Raw genomic sequence first — 23,187 nt, forward strand, 5'->3', positions numbered from 1 at the left:
GGGCCCATTCCTTGAATTCTTGGCACGATTCCCGGCGCTACCGGGGGTCCGGGCCAGATGCGAGGGCGTCGGTAAAACAACGCAGGCGCTGGTCGAGACCCGACCGACACCATTCCTACATCCAGCGGTGATCTTCTGTGATTGATGAGGAGAAAGTCAACGAGCAGTCGGGGAGAAAAGGGAGGGAGGGCCAGACATCACAAAAAAAAAAAACGACTGCGGCGACGGTGGTGTAATGCTAACGCGTGTGAACTCGGTGCCAAAAATAGAACATTCCAAACGGCTTTCATTTCAAAGACCTTGACTCAAAGAGTTATTGATAAAAGAAGACACGTCAGGCATTCAAATCACCCCCGGCAGAACCGTTTGTGGCAAATCGGTAACGGCGGGAGGTCAAAGTCCACATTAAACAGCGGGAACAAGCGGGATTAGAATGCCGACCGTGTCATTCCTCTTAGTCACGGCCCTCCTGGCGATAAAGGTGCTCGGCTAAACAAAGCTTCAGCGAATTGCCACCATCAACAAAGGTCGAGGAAATGAAAGCAGAGTTTGTGCTGTTGTTAGGCTGGACGATGCGAATCGCAGATGCTGCGATTAGCGGTTAGCAAGAATGCATGCAAACACATTACTTCCATATCTGACTGTGCCGGAGATAAGAATGTTTGTTCAGCAGCAAGGATGAATATAAAGTTCACAGCTTCTATAAACAATTACAGTAAGCCTTTTTCTTTGATACAGAAACAAACAATAAAAAACACACGTGAGAAGAAGCTTGTCGTCAATTCAAACTCAATTTGACGACACGGTCTTCAGATGCGCGCGGCCTCGCTGACGGCTTCCCCTCGCTTCCCAAACGTAAAGCCTGACAACACGCGGATATGAAATTTCCTTTCCCGTGTTTACTCTCAGCCGTGACGAAATTTACACACCCCGAAAGCTGACGCACAGGAAGCGACGCTGGCAGAATCAATACAGAAGTTTGCGTTATCTGCTATCACCGTCGCCGAGGCCTTGATTTACGGCGGCTCGTTCGTAATGAGCTTTAATTTAATGAACGGCCACTCAAGGGGGCGCCTGAAGTGCGTCAGCGCTGGCCAAAAAAACAGCCCAGGCATGTCACGTTAAAGACGGCATTGGGTTATAAATTGCCGGCGTGAACGTAAGCATATTTGTGTCGTCCTGACTTGTATACGTCTGAGGAGACCCCTCGTGACAGGGGTCACGTTGATAACGACATTGAGGGACGTAGTAACAACGCAACCGTCACTTCTTCCTTTTGTCTTCCTTTTTCTCACACACACACCCCGTGAGTGCAGCTTCCGTAGCAAAACATGGCAACCGGCCCATTGTGCGAGTGACGTACGCCGTGCCGGTAAATGGCGCTCAGCTCCGATATGGCGCACGTGGCGCAAAGTACACGTATGGAGTCATTCATTTCAGTGGGTGCGGGTGAGGAAGCGTCGCCGGGGGCAACGTCTCTGCGGACTTGGGTATGCGCCTGCAAAAGTTCATGACTCTTAGCTTAGCTCTTAGCTACATATCGTAGCCATCTGATAAAATGATCCACAGTTTGATAACATCTGCTAGCTTGTTCTGTTTTCATCGATTCCACGACTGTGTTGGAAGAGCACGTGGGAGAGAGAGTGAGAGAGAGATGAGGGGGAAGCACTTTAGAGAGAGGAAGAGTTGAGGGATGCAGCAGACAGACTGGACGCGCAGTGACAGGAAAGGAAAGAATGTTTAGGGCGACTGAGAATGGCGGCGGAGGAGGAATCGGGAGCTCCGACACAGGGCCCGGCTGCTCTCGGGCCGATTAAAAGCAGTCTGAGACACCAGGCGGAAGATGGAAAGAGTGTTTATTTTAGTAAAAAGTTCCCTTTTGCTCGGTCCCGCCCCCTTCAATCGACAAAACACCGCCACAGCATCTTTTTGTTTGGTCTCGTCGATGGGAAGTGACGCAACAACACGTTCCACTTTATTTAGCGCAAGCCGGGCTGCGTGTAGCAAAACAGTAATGACGACGGCGCTCTCGTAAAAAAAAAAAAAAGCCTGCATAAACCAGACAGGTGACTCAAGTCGTTAGGGCCAAAGCTTGAGCAAGTCCAAAGTCATCGGCTTCCAAGAAAGCTGAAGCCTGTTTCCTGCGAAGCCCAACCGGAGGCTACGATGGGACACACCAGCAGAAAAACAAAAAAAAAGGAAGCAGACTGGTAGGAATTGAGGAGCTGATGATTCATTGCAAAAATGAGACACGGGCAAAAATGACAAGAGAAAGTATTTTCACTGGAAAACAGAATATAACTTCCTGAATCACCAAGGTCAGACAAGGTGGAAATTTCAATTTGATAATTTTTTAATCGATCATTTTTAAATTTGAATCTACTTTTCGAAATCAATGACGTGTTGGAAATTACAACCAGATGAAGGTTTTGTTGGCTAATGTTGGCATTTTCGGTGCATCATAGCTGCCTCGATTGGCGATATCACACCGAATCATATCAGGGGAAAGTTCAGCATTTGGAAACCTGGTGATTCACTTTCGGACCGTCCTTGTAAAAACATAAGAATGAACTTTCTTTCTCATCACACAAAAAATGCCACTTTTGTGGACACTCTCATGAGTCCAGTTACACTTTTGACAGCATTTGGATATGAAATTCTCCAATGTGGCTATATTTAGAAGACCCCCTGTGGCGTTTGAAGACCAAAGTGTCCTTCAAAGTGTGAATGGATGCGAGTGGTGAACGTGTGAGTCACTCATCTTAGCAACTGTTTCTTGAGTGGCGTCGCTACACATTACGTCTGTCTGGGACGGAGGGGGGGGGGGGTGTACAAAAGCGAGAGTGGCATGGTTAGGTGACTCGAGAAGGACGACCCTTATCACTGACAACGACAAAAGGCCGCAGACGTCACTTTGCTGCCCTTTGAACGCACACCATATTCACCCCCCCCCCCTTTTTTTACTAACTATTAACACACTCACTTTCTCTCTGACGTAGGTAAAAGGGGGTATGAAGGGGTAGCGAGTTGGGCTTGGGTTACCATGGCGATTCCCTCGGACAGGATGCCCCGTCGGAATCACTCACGTGGGAGCGAGCCGGAGAGAATGAATGAGAGCTCGAATGACGGCGGAGGAAGGAAGGGGGGGGGCCAGAACAAGGTCGCGGGGAAACTTAAAAGTGTCCTGTTATGGGAGAGTAAATATTAACATTAAAAGGTTGGATGCTTTGGTTTCGCCTTTGAACGTAATCGCTGGGTTTGTTTACTCAAGTCCCTGCTGGAATTCCCTGAGGAAATGAGCGTGCTACATTAAAAAAAAAAAAAAAAAGAAAAGAAAATAATGAATTTATTACCACTTCTTCCGATGGCCGTTGCGTCACGGCCAACGTTTCCCCTGTTTACAAATGACGCTCTGGGGGATTCGGACCTGACCCTAAAAACCACACAAGTCGCTTTATCATCCACCTGGACGTGGAAATACTCAGAGCCATATAAAAAAAAAAAAAGGATGGGGAAAACCAGCCATATCGCAATGGACACACAGTCACAGCATGATGTTGTTGCCGGAGGTGGCAACACTGTTGAAGAGTAACTCGCCATAAAATGTCATCACAATGTTTGGCCAGTGATGTGGTTGACGGCAAATGTAAAGGAAGAAGACGGGGACTTGGAAAAATGCTTACGTGACAACGAAAAGTAGAGCAACCAATTATCCGCTAGCTTCATGTTAAATGCCAAAGACAGGCTAACAAAAAGAAACACAAGTAGACAATATAACATTAATGACACCAAAAAATGACAGTAATTGAGGGAAACACTTCTCTGATATGATAACTAGCATGATCAACATTTTTGTGCCACCCTCCTTGCACTAAAGTAACAAGTGAACAACAACATTAGCAAGATGGCCATGACGGTACAAACAGAGTATCTACAATATATTTGATGCTAGTATGTGGGTGGTTCTCAGAAAGTGTGGTCCGAAATAAACTTGTTCAAAAGCAGGTCAAAATGAATTCTAAGCTGTAAATCAAAGCTTCCTGGAGTGCGCACAGACTAAATAAAGATAGTTCACACTCATCCAATTATTGAATGTCATGGCCCACGCCATTATGTACCTGTGCATCAAGCACATAAGTAAAAAAATATGAAACATGTTTACATTTGAGGAGCTCACTGATTGACTTTACATGATGAAATGGTAAACAATGCAAAAAAATGCTTTCATCCCTAATGACCCCCCCCCCTAATTTGTCACACTAAAGTAAGTTGCGAACAACAACACGAGCATGTTTGCCCAGTAGGAGAATACGGCCATAATCACTCTGAATACGTTTAAATTGGCGTATTAAAGAGACTTTGGCAAACAGCGTCATGAATCGGGCAACTGTGCGGGCGCAAACCGCCAAAGGTGAGCGAAGAGTGGCGGGCATTGAAATGATGCGAAGCCTGCGTAATAATGTGTGAACGCACGGCCCGGCGGCGCACAGGAAGCCCAGTGTTGCGCGGCTGAGAGAAGCTTGTGTGAGTAAAGTTTGTCTGGCGGCGAGGCCGTGTCACAGGTTCCCCTTCCTCCCTGATGCCTTTGAGGTCGCTAAGTGTCTCACTCTGTTTCTCTTCCCGTGGCGCTTTAACGCACATCGGTGATGTCATGGGTAGCGCGTGAAGGCCACACACACGTAGATGCACAAACACGCACAAACGCTGATGCCCGGCGCGCTGCACAGGCACCGCATTTATACGGCCACATGCCCATAATTACAGTCCGCACGCCCATTTACACAAAGCCTGGAGTCCCCCTTTTTCAGCAGGCGTGCGCCAGTGTGCTGTTGGAAACACTGCCAAATATATCCAATGAGGTTTTGAAATGGTGAAAAATTGAGGGCGTGTCCGCTTGACACGGCGAGGCCGCACCCCACTTGGCTGTCAAGTGCCAATCAAAAGTGACCCATTTAACCTCCAACATATTTGAGTCGTGGCAACAAATGTTTGGCTGTCACTTTTTTGCAACGTGCACACACACACTTATGGACAACGATGAGGCGCTCTAAAGCGGCCACTTTAGCAGGCGAGGCGGCATCCAAATAAAACTGTTAAAAATGATTGCGTAAAATCATTAACGTGATCAGTGACTAACATAAGTGGATATCATTAGATCAAATTTGTTGGTGACCTTTGACCTAGAATCACATGTGGCTATAATGTCTTACTACACATGCTGTGGCTGTGGGCCATACAGCACAATTTCATAATAAAAGTGTTTGAAAAGTCTTGTATTGTCTAAAAGCCTTTAATTATCGCAACCATAAAGTCTTACGGGCATCTGTGCGTGTGTGTGTTGTTGATCCTGCGAACCACCCAGGAGACCCCCATCATGAGCGCAAAACAGGGAGAGTGACTAACTTCACTCTTTCTTTTCTTCTCCACCCCAGCTGTGTCTTCAAACGGCCTTTTGATGTGGCAAATGAGAAATAAGGACCCCGTGTGTCAATATCATCTCCCCTGGCTTTTCTTCCAGGTCGCCCACCTGAGAAATGAGCTCGCCAGTCTTTCGCTTGGTGACCGTGATTGCCGCGGTGGGCATTCCGCTCCCGCACAAAAATGTCCCGCTTGCCAAATAATACCTGACCGCATCACGAGTTTATGTTTCCTTCTTCCTTCTTAGTTTTCTCTCAGTTTCTTTCCTTGTGGGTGCTTTAACTTGAAAGTAGTGTATACACACTGATGCATGATCCCTCTGGCATGACTGGAAAGTCATTTTTGCCCTTTTGCAACAGTGGGTCACGCTTTACTGCACCTGACGGAATCTTTCCAGTCAGTCCTACTCAGCTCAATATGCACTGTGCATGTGTGGCGTGTTTGAGGGGGGAAATGCATGAAACAGAACACGAGTAAAAAAAAACAACAACTCATCCCTCCATTTTTGGTGTTATTACCAGTGCTGGTGAGATTCACGAAATTAAAATCTATCGGTCGTAACGTTTACATTAAGGAACATTTCTCAGTGTTGCGTGTAAAGTTAAATAACATTGCAAATCTACTACACTGATAAATTTGAAGCCACTATGACAAAAAGTTTGAACATTTAATTCAGAAAAATCCATCATGTACCACAGGAGGGCGCCTCAGCGCACTTTGATAGTTATTGAATTTTATATATATATATATATATATATATATATATATATATATATATATATATATATATATATATATATATACAGTAAAACTGACTTAAAAGTGCGGGATATTTAGTTTTTAGAGTAATCGCTTAATTTTTTGAAAACATTTGTGTTAAGAGTGATCCTCAGAAAGTTTTCCCCTCGAGTGGGGGAGGGGCCACAATCAATTAATTAGCCACCAGTGCACTTTTTCTGTTTGCTTTGCTCATCTAAACATTTCCATTCATCCTTGGAACGATAGTGTGAGGAATCTTGTTTGTGCCTCAGCGAGTCGTGTGTGTTCGTTATATATGTATGTTGTCATGCTGTCTGTCCTTCGTGACCTCGCTGAGTGGGCACCCCACCCACAATATACAAGCGTGCGCTCATGCCCCTGAAAAAAAATGCATGGATGTGCATGTGTTCTCACTGTTTCTATGCAACGAGTCTCGGAGGCCCCTTCTGGTCCGGTCCTGGACAACACTTCTCTCTCCTATCCGTCGCTCACTCCTCACTCTTTCCTTCACCCTGGGGAGGGAGGAAGGGAGGGAGAAAGAAAAAATGGGAGGTGGATAGTATGTGTGTGTGCGTGTGTGTGTGTGTGTGTGTGTGTGTGTGTGTGTGTGTGTGTGTGTGTGTGTGTGGTGGGTGGCGGGGCAGTGGAAATAACAGGCTGATGTCTCAAGAGGGGCAGAAAAAGAGCCAGGGGTGAGAAAAAGAGGGAGAGAAAGGTGTTCTCTCCCTTCATATAAATAACATCATTTGGGGGTGAAATAAAATGACCTCCAGGCATGTGCGAGTTATGAAAGGCACGCGAGTGATGAGCTGGGCTGATAACACGTAAAGACAATGGGCAAAGGAGGAAGCGATTTGGATTGGGAGATAGCCAGATATGAAGAGATGGGGACATGATTGGCACGCTGATGCGGCCGCAGGAAGTAGCGCAAGATAGGAGCTGGCAGGGATGGGAGGGGAGAAAGTGATAGAGGAAAGAAAACAAGAAAGAAAAAAAAACACAACGGAATCTTTAAAAAAAAAAGAGTTTCGCAAAGAGAGAGAGCGCGAGAGAGAGGGAGGAGAGTAGAGGGGCAAAAGGGAGGGGAGAGAAAAAGAGAGAGAGTGCGTGTGTCTGTGTGTGTGTGTTTTTATGAATGAAGTGAGTCACTGGCGATGTGTCATAGGCCCGACGTCTTTATAAAGGAAGTTTTAAACAAGCCTAAACACTTCACTTGCGCGCAAAAATTGGACTTACCACACATCGCATCCTTCTCTCTCTGCATTTCTCTCTTTTTCTCTACTCTGCCCAAGTGCCTCTCTACCTTCCAAAAACATCTCAAACTTTGCTCCAAACTTAGAAAAAAACAAAAAGTTGGACGAGAATTTTTTTATTATCCCCCATAATTCACCTTGTCTCTAGCGCGCTCCATCAGAGGTGTGAGGACGCACTTTGCTCCTCATTTGGACTGAAAAGGCGCCAAAGGAGAAGCCGGAGCACGTGACACGTCTTGCCGGAGCGCCCGTTGATTTATTGTTCTTTTTTTGGTTTTTTTTTGTCATTTATTTATTTGTCTACCTGCTGTTTCCATTCTTTTGGATTCGAACCAATATGAAATGTAAGTGAAAGTGTGAATGGGTAGATGTGAATTTAAAAATAAATCTAGTGTAGTTAGGTTGGAATTTGAACAATAATGCATGAAAGTCAAAAGTGTGGGCACAGTGTCCAAAAATTTGGATGTACAGAATTTCAGCGCATGTTTTAAAAGTCCTGTTTTACTGTCCTGAACTGATTCTTCTTTGGAGGACGCGTGTGTTATTTTGTCTTGCGGTTCACCTGTAATTATCAAGCCTCCAGTGTGGCTTCAGCACCACTGTGGTGCCCTCCTTTTTGAAATGCTTGTATTTGAACTTGAAAGGCAAAAAGAATGAATGAGCTTACTGTTTGCCGCGCCTGACTTGGCCCCCGGTCTATATAATTTATAGCGGCAACACACGCGCCTATCCAGTTGCAGGTGTGACAATCAGCTGCATTCATTGCGCGGCTTTATCCAGGCCAGGAGTGATGCTGATGTTAATGATTTGCCTGTGAAAACATGAATCTGTCACCGAGGCTCAACGCAGGGGCACCCCGTGCCAAGTCTGGAGCTATTGTTTATATTATGGTGCAATATCTTCCCCTGGAGTTGACAGCAGCGGCCCTGAGGTCATGATCACTAGTGCGAGATGACAGCAACCTCTCGGCTAATTGCTTCCGTTTTCTTGCCCTTCTTTGCAGTGCTGCTCGATTCGTCGTCGTCTCTGCTCTTCTCGCTGCTATTGGCCCAGCTGCCCGTCTTCACGTCCGCCTCCCCGGTGCCTCAGCGGCGGCCCAGTGAGATGGACAAGCTGTCCAACCAGACCAAAAATCTCATGAAGCTCACGCAAGAACTGCTGGTGAGTGCATGGAGGGGGGGGTCAAACTCAAGGCCAGTGGGCATGATACGGTCCCATTAGCTGCTTGCAAAGCTTTGAAAAGTGCTAATTATGGGGCAATCATTACCAAGGAGAGCAACAGCTAGCGACACGTCTAATCCGTAAACAAACACGGTGTAGCTGTAAAACAACATACAAAGAATCATTTCCCATTGAAATGAATGGAAATGCAATCAATTTGTTCCCGCCCCCCAAAATGGGTGTCTTTTCTCAAATAAAATTTGCGCTACAGATAACATGCCAAAACAGAAAACACGACTGTACTCAATGTAATTTTTTTGCACTTTGTCACATAGCTCTAATTTTTGCTCGTATCTCGAGACAAAAAAAAGAAGCTGAGCGACGTCATGTGTTGATAAATCGTTTTTGGTCTTGTGCTTGTGACAGCGCTTGCTAACTATTGCACCAGAGCTTAATTAGCTAATAGCATTAATTAAAGCGCTAATGTTATCTACAGGTTTACCCTGCGGCCTTTTTGCGTGCGTTTGTGAGCTCAGTCATTACGTAGGACTCTGGTCAGACTTAAGCTGCTTTACCCTACTGGCCAGAGTCCGCGTGCAGGCTTAGACCAGAGCAGAGATTTGACTGAGTGATCTCACTTGCGTTTTTTTTTCATCCAAACGGGCCCACGGAAAGCTGACTCAGCAACCTTATGTCACCCAACTCACGACAAGGGCATAAAGAAAAATAACAGGACAAGAAGAGTCAAGCTAGTGGTTTAAAAAAAAAATCATGCCAAGACATTTCTCGCCTCCAGCTCAAGCGAACATACCAATCATGAAACAACAACAAACAATACTGTACGAAATGTTTGCATGAAATCATGTTTGGGTTCTGCGGCAAGACTCTTAAAGTGTGATTGGCGAGGCGGAAGCTTGAATTTTTCCTACCGCTAAATCGTATTGTACAAACACGTCTGGCTGGAAAATCAGATGTCGAGAATGTAGCCAAGACTTGTCTCCAGCTGGCGTTTTATAACAGGTGAAAATACATGCGGATCATATCTGGGCATCTTTGGTTTCGCACGGCTGAGCCACATTCTATTTTTGCATTATGCAAACCTTAAAACTCTTTGTGTTGGGGAGATAAAGCCAAAAATAGCCTCATACTCTCTCTAGTCTTGATCGGTTGGTGTGCAGAAGAAGTGTGTGTTGTGCGTGTGTGTGTTTGAGGCTATCACCGTCGCCATCGTCTAACCTGTGGTTCAGCTCCCAAAAACACACACGCACACATCAAGAAGCATTGGGGACAGTATTTGACAGTGTTCAGTAACATGGAAGATGTCTTTTTTTCTTATTGTGTGGAATTTTTGCTAAAAAGAGGACGTCGTTCGGAAAGATAAATAGAATAGGAATCCGTGGAAAGTCCCAGCTTGAGCGGCAATGAAAGTGATGCTTTTAAAAGAGGAGCTAGAGCGTATACGTTTATATAAGTTCCTTGCGACAAAAACACGTAAACGTGGCCAAGTGTGTCCGTCCGGGGGCAAAGATACACGGGCGCATTTTTGCGGTCCGACGCTGCGTATTGAGGTTTTCTGTAAATAGTCACGGTTGTGTAGGTGTGGTGTAGAGTTGTTTGACTTTTGGTCGCCACAGCAAAGTGACTTGATAAAAATCGAGCAAGATTTATCACATTGCTGTATTTGCATTCAGGAAGACGGAGGGAGGCTGGACGCTAAGTTTTGTCGGGTGAGGTCATGAGCCGCAATGGAGGGAGCAAGAAAAGGGAGGATAAGCGGGCGAATTAAAAGATGGAGCGAAAAACCACGAGAGATGAAGAGATCAGGCAGCCAGAGTGGTGCGTGCGTGTGTGCGTGTGTGTACCTGGCATGAACGATGGATGGACAAAAGCTGCAGAGACAAAACAGAAGACAACAAAATAAGCTCGTCTTTAGCGACACAATGCGGCGCATTCATGCCGAAAAGACATCAACACAAACAACAACAAAACCACTGCCAAACGACTTAACGAAACATCAGGCCCAGACAACATGTTTGCACAAAACATCTCTGAACGCTAATCATCTTAATGTTGTTGTGTTCCGTTCCGCGGAATGACGCATGCTGCATCGCTCATTTATGTTCATTAGCAGGCGTAATGGCTCTCGCTAAGCTTTCTACTACCGTGTCACAATGACTTACAAGTTTACCAAAGAAAACATTCGCAATTAGCCACAGCTGACGCCCCGAACAGACTCCGGCTAATGATGTCAACAGGCCACGCCCCCTCAAGCCTCAACGTACAAATACTACACTTATTTCCCTTCCGAAACCCACTTTCAAAAAAGATGAGCGGCAGTTAGGGAAAATGTTATTGCTATGCGAGTAAAAAAAATGGCAGTCCCGCTATTTTGCTGTTTTTGATGTTGTTAACACTTGGTTCGATGGGGTGTAATTCAACTGCAGACCACTAGATGGCAGCACACTTATTTAGCAAAACAAAACAGGAAGTACTGTATTTCAGCACCGCCTATATAAATTATTGAATGTAACATGCTGCAATACTTCTTTTTAAGGCTAGTTTGGGTTCATTTTACATTTTGGGCCATGTTTATTGGTTTATATTTTTAGTTGATAAGTGACGTTTGCTAGTTTGGAAAAAAACATGCCTTGTTACAGTACATTGTTACGCTGTTTGTAAAACGTTTTTATAATGGTTACCTATCGCTTTTACTCTTTTTTACTATAGTAACTGTATTTAAAAGTGTAATTGGAGACTTCAAAAGAAAGAAGTGCTTTAAAAACATGCCTACAGAGTAGGGTATGACTGTGTCGCGGATTTCACTTAATGCAGGGGTGGTCTGTTACGTAACGCTTGATTACTATCAAATTACCACTGCTCCATTCACCTGCATGCATACTGTTTACCCCCCTCTGGCGGCCCGGATGGGAACTACAGCAGCGTGAGAGCAGACGTTGGCTGACAACACAAGCTGTAGCTGGGCAGTGGGCAGTACTGCGTCATTGCATCTTTTTATAGTGACCCTGGAGTTTCCCTTCAGCTGTGTGCTGTCGCTGCTTGCTGCCTTCTTGGTCACGACGTGCGTTGTTGAGTGCACAAAACATCCTGTGGGTTCAGGTCACTTATTCGCATTGTTGACACGTGGGGAAATGTACTTCAGTCGAGATATAAAAAAACTGTACGGTAAAAGTTGAAGTGCTTCTTCAACTGCTTAAGACCCCATAACGTGAATTCAAAGACTTGTGTCTAAATAGGACTGAGATGACGTAGTACTGGATGTTGTGATACTTTCAGTATTTCAGTTTTCCTTATTTTTTTGCCCGTTAGCTTACAAGCTAGCTGGTGGTTAGCGCCGCTCATCCCCACCCAGTGGGTTATATTCCTGCCACTGAAGGCTTTAAAGAGGAAGTGACATAACAAATTCTTTACAGCAATATTTTCTATGTGCCCCCACTCGCCTAAATACCGTACAGATGAATATTGTGTTTGGAGAATATAAATTAAGCAGCTAAATTAACTTGTTTTTATCCATCTCAGGGAGTGGCCATTTTGCCATTTGCAGCCGACTGAAAATGACGTCACAGTGCCTAAGGGCTTTTTTCTGGGTTAGGTCATGTGACATTCACGAGCGGGTATATATTCACGGTCTAATTAAGCATTTAGGGATGCGTCATACGGGAAAGATGCTAAACAAAGTAGTTATCCATTTTGCAGGTCATAGGGAAGGTATTTGATTGACAATGGAGTGCTGGGTGATGTCAGGACATTCAGTCGCCACAGGATTTGAGAGCGGCGGCAACGGCTTGATTTTTTTTCTTTTGAAGACAGATTTTATAAACTTGGATTGTTTTCAATCATTTAAATTTGGCGGGGTTGTTAACAGCATCTTTTTCTGCGGTGTGAAATTGAAGGTCAGAGTAAACAAAAGTACAATATCTGTTTTGATAACTTGACACAAGGGGGGGGGGGGTCTCTGTTTTAATAACTAGCAACCCCCCAAAATGCTGAATTAGCCAATGATAACTTTTTTTTAACACCAACCTATTTTGTCAACGTAAGGAGTAAAAAATATGTATCTGTTCTCAAATGAGTCAAGTTATGTAGAAATACCTGAAAAATCTACTCGAGTACAGTAACCAAGTACTTGTTATTTCCCACCACTGACATTTGGGGAGGTTGAGTTCGAGTGAACTCGCAGCGACCCCGCTCGACCGCACGTCCCTCGGCGAGCGCTACTGTCTGAAAGCGCAGGAAACAAAGCGTCTGCCGGCTAACGCTGTCACAGCGCTAATACTTTCCTCATGCTGCCGTGACTTGTCTGAGGGATGAGCGAGCGCGAGTGTGCTGATGCAAGATAGTGACGAGCGGCTGTGTGTTGTTTTCTCCTTCAGAGAGAGCATGCCTTCGACTCTGACGTGGAGCCCCACAGGTTCAGGTCCCTGCCAGAAATGAGCAACAGATCGGCCAATGATCTCAACAACCTTGAGGTAATGCCCCCGATAATGTGTTTCTTCTGTGTGTGCGTGTTTCTGGGAGAGGAGCTGGCCTGTTTTCTTCGTCTTCCTCGCGCAGTTACAGCACATCTTGCCACACCCATGCTCAGTCTCTCAACTTTTTTTTTTCCTTCTCCCTCAGCTGAAGCCCACACTCTCTCAGCTGCACGCTGACCTGAAGCTGTATGAGCACCACTTTGAGTGGCTCAACAGGGTGTCCAAGAAGCACCACCACCCGGCGCTGCCCAAGCTGGTGGAGGTGATCAAAGAGATGAAGTCGCTCATCAATCTTCTGCACCGTCAGGTGAGGAACTGAGCTTCGACTCTACTTTGAGTGTGTTGAAGCAGTTAAAAGCCATGCATCCATTTTTTTTTTTCATAACGTGGGTGGGCGTAATGAGCCTATCCCAGCTGACTTATGGCCCTTTTCCGCTGCAAGGTCCCTCGGCTTGCTCTAGTTTTGAAACTTTTCCATTCCACAGAAGTCATCTCGAGAGAATAAACCCTGTCGCAACTAGCAGAAAGCTGCAAGTTGCAGAAAGCTGCACCGCCCCGCCCCCCAAATGTTTCGTTTTGCCCATGGATGCCCCCCCCCACACAAAAAAATGGCTCCAAAGCTTTTCATTTGTGCTAATCTAGTGCTTTGGTGCCAGTTGAGAATCTCCTGTACATGGTAGAACAAGCAACCCCCATTAGTTGCACTTCAGAATTTGACCATTTTTAATTTGATTGAACTCGCCTCTAAACCCTGCCTCATATAAAATTAGTGCTTTGGTGGCATCTTTGGAGTTTTTCTGTGAACACAGGGAAATAGGTGAGTCCAGCCGCGAGTAAGAATCTGGTTCGAAATCAACATAAGGTGCCACAAGACGGCGGCATAGCACTGCCGATAGCCAAAATGTAACACATTTCTGGAAGGTTGAGTAAACTAATCTATGGTTCATCTTTGCCAACAGATGCAGAAGGTGGACGCGCCGAAGCTGACCCCCGCCACCCCCTCCCTTCCACCGCACCTCCCTTACCAGTTTGACGTGCTCCAGTCCAGCCAGGAGCTCCTCCACCACTTCAAACTTTTCTGCGATTGGGCATACAGAGCTTTCATAAGCCTCAAGCCAAAGATCTCAAAAACACAGCTCAATGAGAATTCATCCAAGTGAGAACGGGGGAACGGGTTATTGTCGGTGTGCAATGTTGTCAACAGCATCCCAAAAGGCCGCGATACCAACTAACGAACGGCATGTGCGGAGAATCCGATTTCTTTCCACCAGAGCCAAACGGGATGCGCTATAATGCCACGACAATAACAATCCCCCAGCGTAACTATGGTGATCATTATTTCCTGCTTTTTCCTAGTTTATGACCATGTTATTTATGTATTTATTTATTTATTGACTGTTAGTCATTTATTTAATGTTATTTATTTGAAGTTGTTGCGCGTCACCTGGCATCTTCATTTCTTTATTGACGTGCATTTATTTGACCACATACTTTGTGTCTCACTGATCTCCGTAGCACTTCCTGAACGTCTGATAATTGTTTCTCTTTCTAATTATTTGGTATTTGTGCATTTATTCATTTGACTTTATTCCAGTAAATGTGGCATAAATCTGTGATTGTCACATTTTTGTCCACACAGTAGTGCCCTTAAAATAATAGTTTAAAAAATCCTATGTGCCAGTTCCGTCACGTCAAAGCCAGATTGGAGGTCGAAGACAAGTGAATGCTTTTTAGTGCCAGAGTCAAAGTATCTATTTTTGTAACGCCTGTTTCTCACACTTTGCATGAGGAAACATCTCTAATGTGGTAAGGTTGTTTGAGTGGGCCCTGTTGTTAAGCACTGATGGACCTGATTAGATTCTTTGCACAAACTTGTCGGATTAGCTTCTTGGATGACTGAGGGGGCTAATTTTGAAACAATGTTTTGGGATTTAAAAGATTTTTTTTTCAAGTTAAACTCTAAAAGTCTTAAAATACTATGTATTGTGACACTCTTAAAGGTGTACATAATTGTACATGAATGTAAATTGTTGTACAGTGCTATCTGTGTTATGATGTTTTCTACAATATAATTTAGATTACCAATTTTCTCACTATCATTTTTCGTTCCTTCCTTTTATAGTATTTGTTACAGTATTGGCTATTTATTTAAGTAATTTGGTGGAATTATTTATTTTTGTGCTGCAAAGGAGCAAGTCTCCTCTCCTTTTTTTTTTTTATACTTTTATACAGTTTGTATTCTAGTACACTTAAATTACGATATGTTAAATTATTGTAACATCGAGATGCCTCTTCCAGACACTGATTGGCCTCAATGTGAAATATGTGCCTTGGTGAAATAAAAACTACAGAATGTGCAAATGGGATGGATATATTATTATTATTATTATTATTTCATGGCGCAAATGACTCGGGCTATGTTCAGGATGACTCCAGATCAAAAAAACACATCTATTTTTTTCAAACTCAACCAGCTTTGAATGGCACGCCCTGTAAAAGTTGGAAAACTATTTTCCTTTGACCGATAAATATAAAATTCTCTAGACCAGTGGTTCTTAACCTTTTTCCTTGTTCGCACCCCATTCAATTCACCAACCAGTTCTCGCACCCCCTTCCAGAACTGATGAAAAGCAATATTGATATCATAATGTGTAAGTAACAAAACCATCATGTATTTAATTATTTATTTACATAAATGACAACAAAATAATGCATTGCAGGATTAAGAAAATCAAGATTACTTTCATACTAGGAAAAAAGAACAAAAAAACCATTGTGCTTGTACTATACATGGTGTGAATTATTATGGCTGAGCGCCAAACTCAGTGACTTTGTTGCTGTTGCTTTCCATTTATGATGGCATCAAATCTTGGTGTCTTGGTGCTGAGTGCCACTCGCACGTCATGTTGAGGATCCAGCTCTTGGTTTTGATGTGAAGCAGACAGGAAAATCCAGTCTCGCAGAGGTAAGTAATCGCGAAAGGCACGAGCACAGTCAGAGCCTTCTTTGCCAGTGCGGTTTCCAACTGAGAAGCCCAGAAGTGCTCCAAGTAACCATTGGCAAACTCCATTTGGATTCCACGATTGTTTCTCAGTTCGATGAGATCTTCCTTGATGTTGCTATCATCATCAACATCTTCCATATTCTGCTTAAAAGGGTGCCGGATCCAGTCGTCACAGGGTCATCAAATGAGGTGCACAGTATCTGCAGTATCTGTAAATTTCCCCCAGGGTATCCTCGCACCCCCAAGGAAGCATTCTCGCACCCCCGGTTAAGAACCACCGCTCTAGACCGTGACTGGAACGTGTGAATTATTTCAAACACGGCTCACGAATGAGCACTACATTTCCCAGAGGACTTTGCGCCAAAGCCAAACGATTCAGACTCGACGTTTTAGTGACAGAAGAAAATATGAACTTTTATTTCATTGTTTGCAAATTATGTCAATAATTTTGCTGCCTGTATTAAAACTAGGAAAATACATGGGAGGAAAAAAATTGAGCACAAAAGCGCTCTTGTAGGAAGTAGCAAGCCAATTGGAAAAGCTCGTCATTTGTCTCAAACGGCCAATCGCTGAGGTTGTTCTTGGAGGGCGGCTTCGGGTGGAGAACGTTAGTCTGTGCTGTTTATTGTTAAGGTTGTGTGGATTAGCACTGCGGTATGCATCTCATTCTCATTTTATCAATAATATGGCTTACGAGGGACAAGATATGCGACGAGTTTTGCCCTATTCATGCATGTAAATATCGAACATTATATAGACGTGGCTCTGCTTAGACAAGAGTCAAATGCGGGCCAGTAAGTAACGTTGACTGTTTTGTTGACACTGTAAAGACAAAAAAACTGTGAGTTTTGTGTTTATGTTTTGCTATCAGATCTCACTTTAGGGTCACGCGAGGACATTTTGTGTGATGCTAATTGGTGTTTGTGGCTAGCAAGCAATAATATGCTGGGAAATAACAGCGAGCAAATATAATGGAGAGTTAAAGCTCGCAAGGGAGAAATGAGGCGGAAAAGGTGGGACTAGGGGACATTCTTGTTTTACCACGTGTGAAGAGTTGACACTGGATTCTTATTTTTTTTCCCACGTTAGCTTTGTGTGGAGTTGGACTGGCAGCTGCTGCTTCCGGTGGTGGGACGGGATTCCAACACTACAGCAACAACAAATAAGGATGGAGTGGATGATGTGGAAGACTATGCTCCAAAACTGATTTGCATCCAAGGAACACCCTCACCTGTTATGGCGAACTCTGTGGCCACTCTGGTGGTCCAAGCAGAACTCTTGGCTCCACAATCCTCCGCCTCCCTCTCTCCTTTCCCCTCCCTCCTCGGCTCAGGCGAGGAGGGTGAGGATGACCGGGAGAGAGATGACCTGGTGGAGGGCAACAAGGGCATGGTGGGAAGCGTGGAGGTGGTTCTGGACATGGAGGCCTCGTCGGTGTCGGCCCAGCAGGCCGAGCAGTCCGAACAGTCCGAGCAGTCTGAGCATCCCTTCCAGTGTCTGGATTGCGGCAAGAGCTTCAGGTGGTCGTCCCGGCTCACGCACCACCAGCGGAGCCACAACAATGAGAGACCTTACCGCTGCAACCTTTGTCCCAAGGCCTTTAAGGGCTCCTCCGCGTTGCTCTATCATCAAAGGTACTCACATACTTGGCCTTATATATTTTTAGTTTGGTCAGCACTCCTTTTTAGGCCTTCACCTCACGCCAAAAGTTAGGCCAAGAGGCTTCGGCCCACTCATGACCTTTATGGGAACAAGTCCAATTGAAAATGGATCCATGAGTGGTTTATCGCACTGCCAACTGATTGCCTTTGGTTGCACTCTAGTACAGCTCTCAGGACACATACTGTATTACACAAGGACATGAAAGTAGCACAATGCATCAGTGCAAACAAAGTATGGGGAGGTGTGTGTCATGTTTTTTTTTCCCCGTTTGTTCAGGTCTCACTCGGGAGAGAAGCCTTACAAATGTCAAGATTGTGGCAAAGCCTTCAAGCGCTCCTCTCTTCTCCAGGTGACGACCTTTACGTTAATGTTTGTTATGATGCTGGTGCTCGGAGACCAATTTTGAATGTTTCGCAAATATACGTGAAATTGTTTGGGGTCAAAAAATATCTAACGTGGCACAATTTGCTCTCCACCTGCAGGTGCATCAGAGTGTCCACACAGGAGTGAGAACATTCTTGTGTCCGTATTGCCCCCTGACTTTTAAATGGAGTTCCCATTACCAGTACCACCTGCGCCAGCACACCGGCGAGTGCCCGTACCCGTGCGACACGTGCCCCAAGGCCTTCAAGAACTCCAGCAGTCTACGGCGACACAAGAACGTCCACCTGGGTCTCAAACCTTACACCTGCAACGTGTGCAACAAATCCTTCACTCAGTCCACCAACCTGAGGCAGCACATGAGAATCCACACGGGCGAGAGGCCCTACGTGTGCGGCGAGTGCGGACGCAGCTTCACGCACTCGTCCAACCTGGCGCTGCACAAGAACTCGCACTCTGGCCCGGCTGCGGGCGGCAAGGAAGGCAAGGGCGGGGAGAGCGGAGGGCGGGGCCGCGACATGGTGGAGGTGGTGGTGGTCAGCTCGGAGGAAGAAGCCACATCCATGTTGACGGCTATGGTGGGCTACGTCAACCAGGAAGGGGGCGATGGAGTCGGGGTGGGGATGGAGGAAGTCTTCCTGTCCACTTCCACATCTGCCCAGGATGCAAACCTGCTCCCCGAGCTCGGCTCGGTTCCGTCAGGGGAGAACGCGGCTGCATCCCGGGCCATCGGGACGGAGGTCCACCTGAGCACGGACACGGGCGCCAGCCTGCTGCTCTACACCTGCGGCAGCTGCAGTCACACTTTTGCTACACGGACCGACTTGGAGGAGCACCAGTCCATTCACGTGGCTTCGGGGGAACGTGGCTCCGGTGGGGAAGCGGCACCGGCGGAGGTAGGGGACGGATTGGTCGGGACCGGCCACCTGCTTGCTGACTTTGAGGAGGTGGTTGAAACGACCGCAGCGGCTGAAGGTGCGCACACAGCAGAGGTACTCCTTGGACTTGCTGACCCAGCTGATGAAAGTAATTCAGTAAGTGATGGAAACCGAGCCAAAACCGTCATCAACCTGAAAATGTCCGAATTTTTACCGAATGTCTTTCTGTGGTTACTCCTTTTAGAGTGTGGGCGCCACCCAGGCCCAGTTTGACCTTCTGCAGAGCTTCGACAAGGTGATTCAGAGCTCCAAGAGTGTTGAGCCAGAAGCTCCAACCGCATGGGCAGGGCTGTCGTGTGGCTACTGCAATAAATCTTTCAAGACCAGTGGAGGCCTCAATCGACACGTGTCACTGGTGAGGATGTTCCTGAGAACGCGTCTGCTACTAACGACGCTCTGCAAGACGTTGTTTATTGACTACCTGCAGCCGTTTAATTCCCTTGAAATAACCCGCTTGCGTTGCCCATCCAGATCCACTCCCTCTCGTCCCAGTCCCGCTCCCAGTTCAGCTGCTCGGCCTGCGACCGCTCCTTCCCTCTGCTGTCCTCGCTTCTCACGCACCAGCACTCCCACACCCCCGAGCAACGTCTCCTGGCCGAGGCCGAAGCGGAGATCGTGTGCCCGCCTTCCCTTTCCTTGTCTCTTCCGCTGCCCTCCTCTCCTGACAAGCAGCAGGAGGGAACGAGGGACATTCAAGCTGACGTCACAGCCGTCAGCAAGGAGCAGGAGGAACTGCCCGCCAAACTAGCGAAAAACTCCAAAAAGGCCAGCGGGTGCAAGAACACTAGCGCGGGAGGTAATACAAATAGAATTACACACAGACGATCCAATTGAGTCAAAAATTACATCCTAGGATGAAAAGACCATACTTAGTCTTGAGTATATTGTGTCATAATATTGGTCAAGCTAACCCTGAAACATGTCCATCAAAAAATAGCAGCAACTCCAAATTGACATTCCAACTCGAACGAGTCAATGCATTCCAGCATGGGTGGAAATTCCCACCTCGCTTTCTTTCCTTTGGTACAGAGCGGCCGTATCGCTGCTCAGAGTGCGGGAAAGCCTTCAAAGGTTCGTCGGGGCTCAAGTACCACATGAGGGATCACACCGGGGAGAGACCCTACCGCTGCACAGAGTGTGGGAAGAGTTTCAAGAGGTCCTCGCTGCTCTCCATCCACCAACGGGTGAGCAAACACAAAAATATTTGGCTTAGTTTTTTTTTTTTTTTTTATATGGTCCTCATCTTCTCGCCTAGGTGCACACAGGTGTGCGAGCATTCCAGTGCCCTCACTGTGCTCTGACGTTTAAGTGGAGTTCGCACTATCAGTACCACCTGCGGCAGCACACGGGCGAGAGACCCTACGTATGCAAGGAGTGCGGCAAGTCCTTCAAGAACACCAGCTGCCTGCGAAGGCACAGCCAGATGCACTCGGGACTGCGGCCGCACGTCTGCAGCATTTGCTCCAAGTCCTTCTCGCAGACATCAAACCTCAAACAGGTCAGCGCCGCGTTCCCCTTGACCTAATTTGATTCATTGTTCAGCCCTTCATCTTTTTTTTTTCCCCCCTTTTGAACGCGTCTCCTCAGCATGAACGCACCCACTCGGGCGAGAGACCCTTCCGGTGCGGCCACTGCAACAAGTGCTTCACGCACTCCTCCAACCTCCAGCTGCACCTTCGCACGCATTCCTCGCAGAAGGACTTCAAATGCCCGTACTGCTCCAAAGAGTTCGTCATGCACTCGTACTTGCAGAGGCACATCCGGACGCACGGCGGCACCCTCCCGCTGCCGTCCGGCGAAGGCGCAGGTCGGGACGGCGTGTCGGTGAAGGCCAGCGTGGGAGGGGTCACCACCACCACCACGCTCCTCAACCCCATCACCTTGGAATCGTCGGGAAACAACGGGAGCCTGATCGTGTCTCAGCCTGCTCTCAACATCCCTGTCAACACCTCGCAGAACTATTTCATGATTCAGACGGCCAGCGGCTTGCAGCTCATCCCTTTATCAGGTCCGGCCCCTCCGCCGGCCCCACCTCCGCCGCCCCCGCCGCCATCCCAGCCCCAAAATTTCTACCTGCTCCAGTACCCCTCGACCAACGGCTCCCAACCGAGTTTGATTCTGGTGCCCACGGCCAACCGGCCTCCGGCGGCCCCAGAGCCCGCCGGTGTCCCCGTCTTCCAGACTCTGCAAGCATTCAACAGCCAAACGCTTGCCCAGTTTGCAGCCGTATCGCCACAACACCAGCAGCCCCGCGTCATTCTCACCAACGATAATAAGAACACAAACGCGCCCGTCGCCTCCCTCCCGCCCAACTCTTTACTCCGCAGGCCCATTTTAGGGAAGAGCAACCGGACAGCAAGGGGCAGAAGGGGCCGCAAACCAAAATCTGTCCTCCAGAAAATGGCCGAGACGCCGAGCGCGGATGCGACTGACGGTAACGCGGGCGGCGTGACCCAGCCCGACGGTACCGCCGCCTATTCGAGCTCATCGCCGTCCATAGCATCAAACTGCGCACTTTCTCCGTCTTCCACCGCTGTCGCATCCACTTTGGGATCTCCACAAGCCAGCGTTTCAACATTACTTACTTCAACTCCCAACAACAACGCCCAGACAGAACTGACCGAAATAAATTCGGCAAGGACCTTGACCGAGAATCAGTTTGTGTTCTGTTTCGACAATGAAGGCCGAGCGAAGGAGGGGCTGAGTGTTGATGAGGGAGGCGAGTCGTTTGTGTTGCAGTTTGAGGCAAATGAGCAAGGGGATGCTGACAAAGAGGGAGATAAAGGCGGGATGATGTCGCTTCTCCAGGAGTGGGGTGGGGAGAAGGCGGGCGAGAGTCAATCAGGAGAAGAGGAGTGCGGCCAGGGGGGCTCTTTTGTCTTCCACTTTCACGCCGAGGAACCGGAGAGCGATCGGTGCCAAGCGGGCTTCAGCCAGGAGCACGACAACGGCTTGGTGCCACTCCACAGTCAGGGTGTGGTGTTTGGAGTCGGCGATGAGGGCAAGATGGAGCAAGAAGCCGGGGAGGGTATGCAGATGATAGCCTTGATAGAACGGGAGGGGCCGATGATGGGAGAGGACGGCGCCGACTGCAGCGCAGCCGCTGGTACCGGGGGGATCTTCCAACTGGAAGGAGGGGATGAGATTGTCATCATCGAGGTGAGCACCAGTAACTTAATTGAGGAACGGATGGAGGCGGTCGTCGATGCGGACATTTCGCAGAGCAGCGATGGGAAATCAGAGGGCGGAAATGAAGACGCGAAGGAAAAGTCTTCCAAAGAAAACTGTGCGGATGATACAGATGGTGCTGCAGTCGGAGATGGACTTCTGCCTAAGAGATGCACCACTCTTACGAATTGAGATGCAAAGCTCGCATAATGTTGGGCCAATACAGTTGAAATGTCAGAATCCACCGAAAATGCACTATAACCTTTACAGGTGAACTTAATTCAGAGCGTAGGAAAGGCAAGACCTGTTGTGAAATTTTCCAGTCAACTCCTTGTTAGAGAGCAGCAAGTTGTGCAAAAAGTACCAAAAATGATGTACCTGCAGAATTCATAAGTTGAGAGAAGGTCAAGTAAGTTTTTTTTGTTGTTTTTTTTTGTTTTAAATAAATCATGACTGCACTCACATTTTAGGTTCATCCTGAAATTTCCCCTGAAAAACCCAAGGGACTAGTGTAGAAATAGTAACCGTGTCAGTGAATGAATGGACAGGTGCCTCACTTTACTAGCACTTTACTTTCAATCTCCTGGAACTGATAGCATGCAGTTAGGGCAGCAAATTGTGTCGTAATGCCACAGTGCCACATGTTAGAAATGTTATACATTCAAATAGGCTGGACATGAACTTATGAATTGTCCTTAATATATTAGTTGAAATGACACCATCAAAGGCACTCAATGTATTGTTGAGCTAAGTTTTTGTGGAAAAAAAAAAAAAATATATATATATATATATATAAATTGTCAATTTGTTCACAATCTTCATAGTAGCTTAATAATAAACGTCTTCATGAATAAGATTATTTTATTTATTTTAAATAAACCGCATATGTACTCAACGTGAGGTATATTTTGTGTAGCGTTGCCATTCACGTAAAACTCGTCGCATTGCGGAAT

The 23,187-nt window shown here is 46.7% G+C and overlaps 2 protein-coding genes across 5 annotated transcripts; both read left to right on the forward strand.

Annotated features, from left to right (window-relative positions):
• The first annotated feature begins 7,392 nt into the window (after positions 1 to 7,392).
• Positions 7,393 to 15,445, forward strand: il11a (interleukin 11a). Its single transcript, XM_037273426.1, has 5 exons — positions 7,393 to 7,774; positions 8,434 to 8,591; positions 12,983 to 13,078; positions 13,227 to 13,388; positions 14,041 to 15,445. The coding sequence occupies exons 1-5, from the start codon at positions 7,768 to 7,770 to the stop codon at positions 14,239 to 14,241; spliced, it is 624 nt and encodes a 207-aa protein (XP_037129321.1). The 5' UTR covers positions 7,393 to 7,767; the 3' UTR covers positions 14,242 to 15,445.
• A 1,204-nt stretch (positions 15,446 to 16,649) lies between these two features.
• znf628 (zinc finger protein 628) lies at positions 16,650 to 23,088 on the forward strand. Of its 4 annotated transcripts, none has more exons than XM_037273142.1 (9): positions 16,650 to 16,739; positions 17,175 to 17,719; positions 18,024 to 18,096; positions 18,230 to 19,162; positions 19,251 to 19,421; positions 19,538 to 19,862; positions 20,096 to 20,250; positions 20,322 to 20,564; positions 20,654 to 23,088. In XM_037273142.1, the coding sequence occupies exons 2-9, from the start codon at positions 17,322 to 17,324 to the stop codon at positions 22,424 to 22,426; spliced, it is 4,071 nt and encodes a 1,356-aa protein (XP_037129037.1). In that variant the 5' UTR covers positions 16,650 to 16,739; positions 17,175 to 17,321; the 3' UTR covers positions 22,427 to 23,088. The 4 variants fall into 4 exon arrangements, with proteins under 4 accessions (XP_037129037.1, XP_037129036.1, XP_037129039.1 ...); XM_037273141.1 differs by having other exon boundaries at positions 16,735 to 16,820; XM_037273144.1 differs by lacking the exon at positions 16,650 to 16,739 and adding an exon at positions 16,746 to 16,879.
• The last annotated feature ends 99 nt before the right edge of the window (positions 23,089 to 23,187 follow it).

This window comes from Syngnathus acus, chromosome 16 (assembly GCF_901709675.1).
Source record: "Syngnathus acus chromosome 16, fSynAcu1.2, whole genome shotgun sequence".
In the NCBI taxonomy this organism is placed as follows: Eukaryota; Metazoa; Chordata; class Actinopteri; order Syngnathiformes; family Syngnathidae; genus Syngnathus; species Syngnathus acus.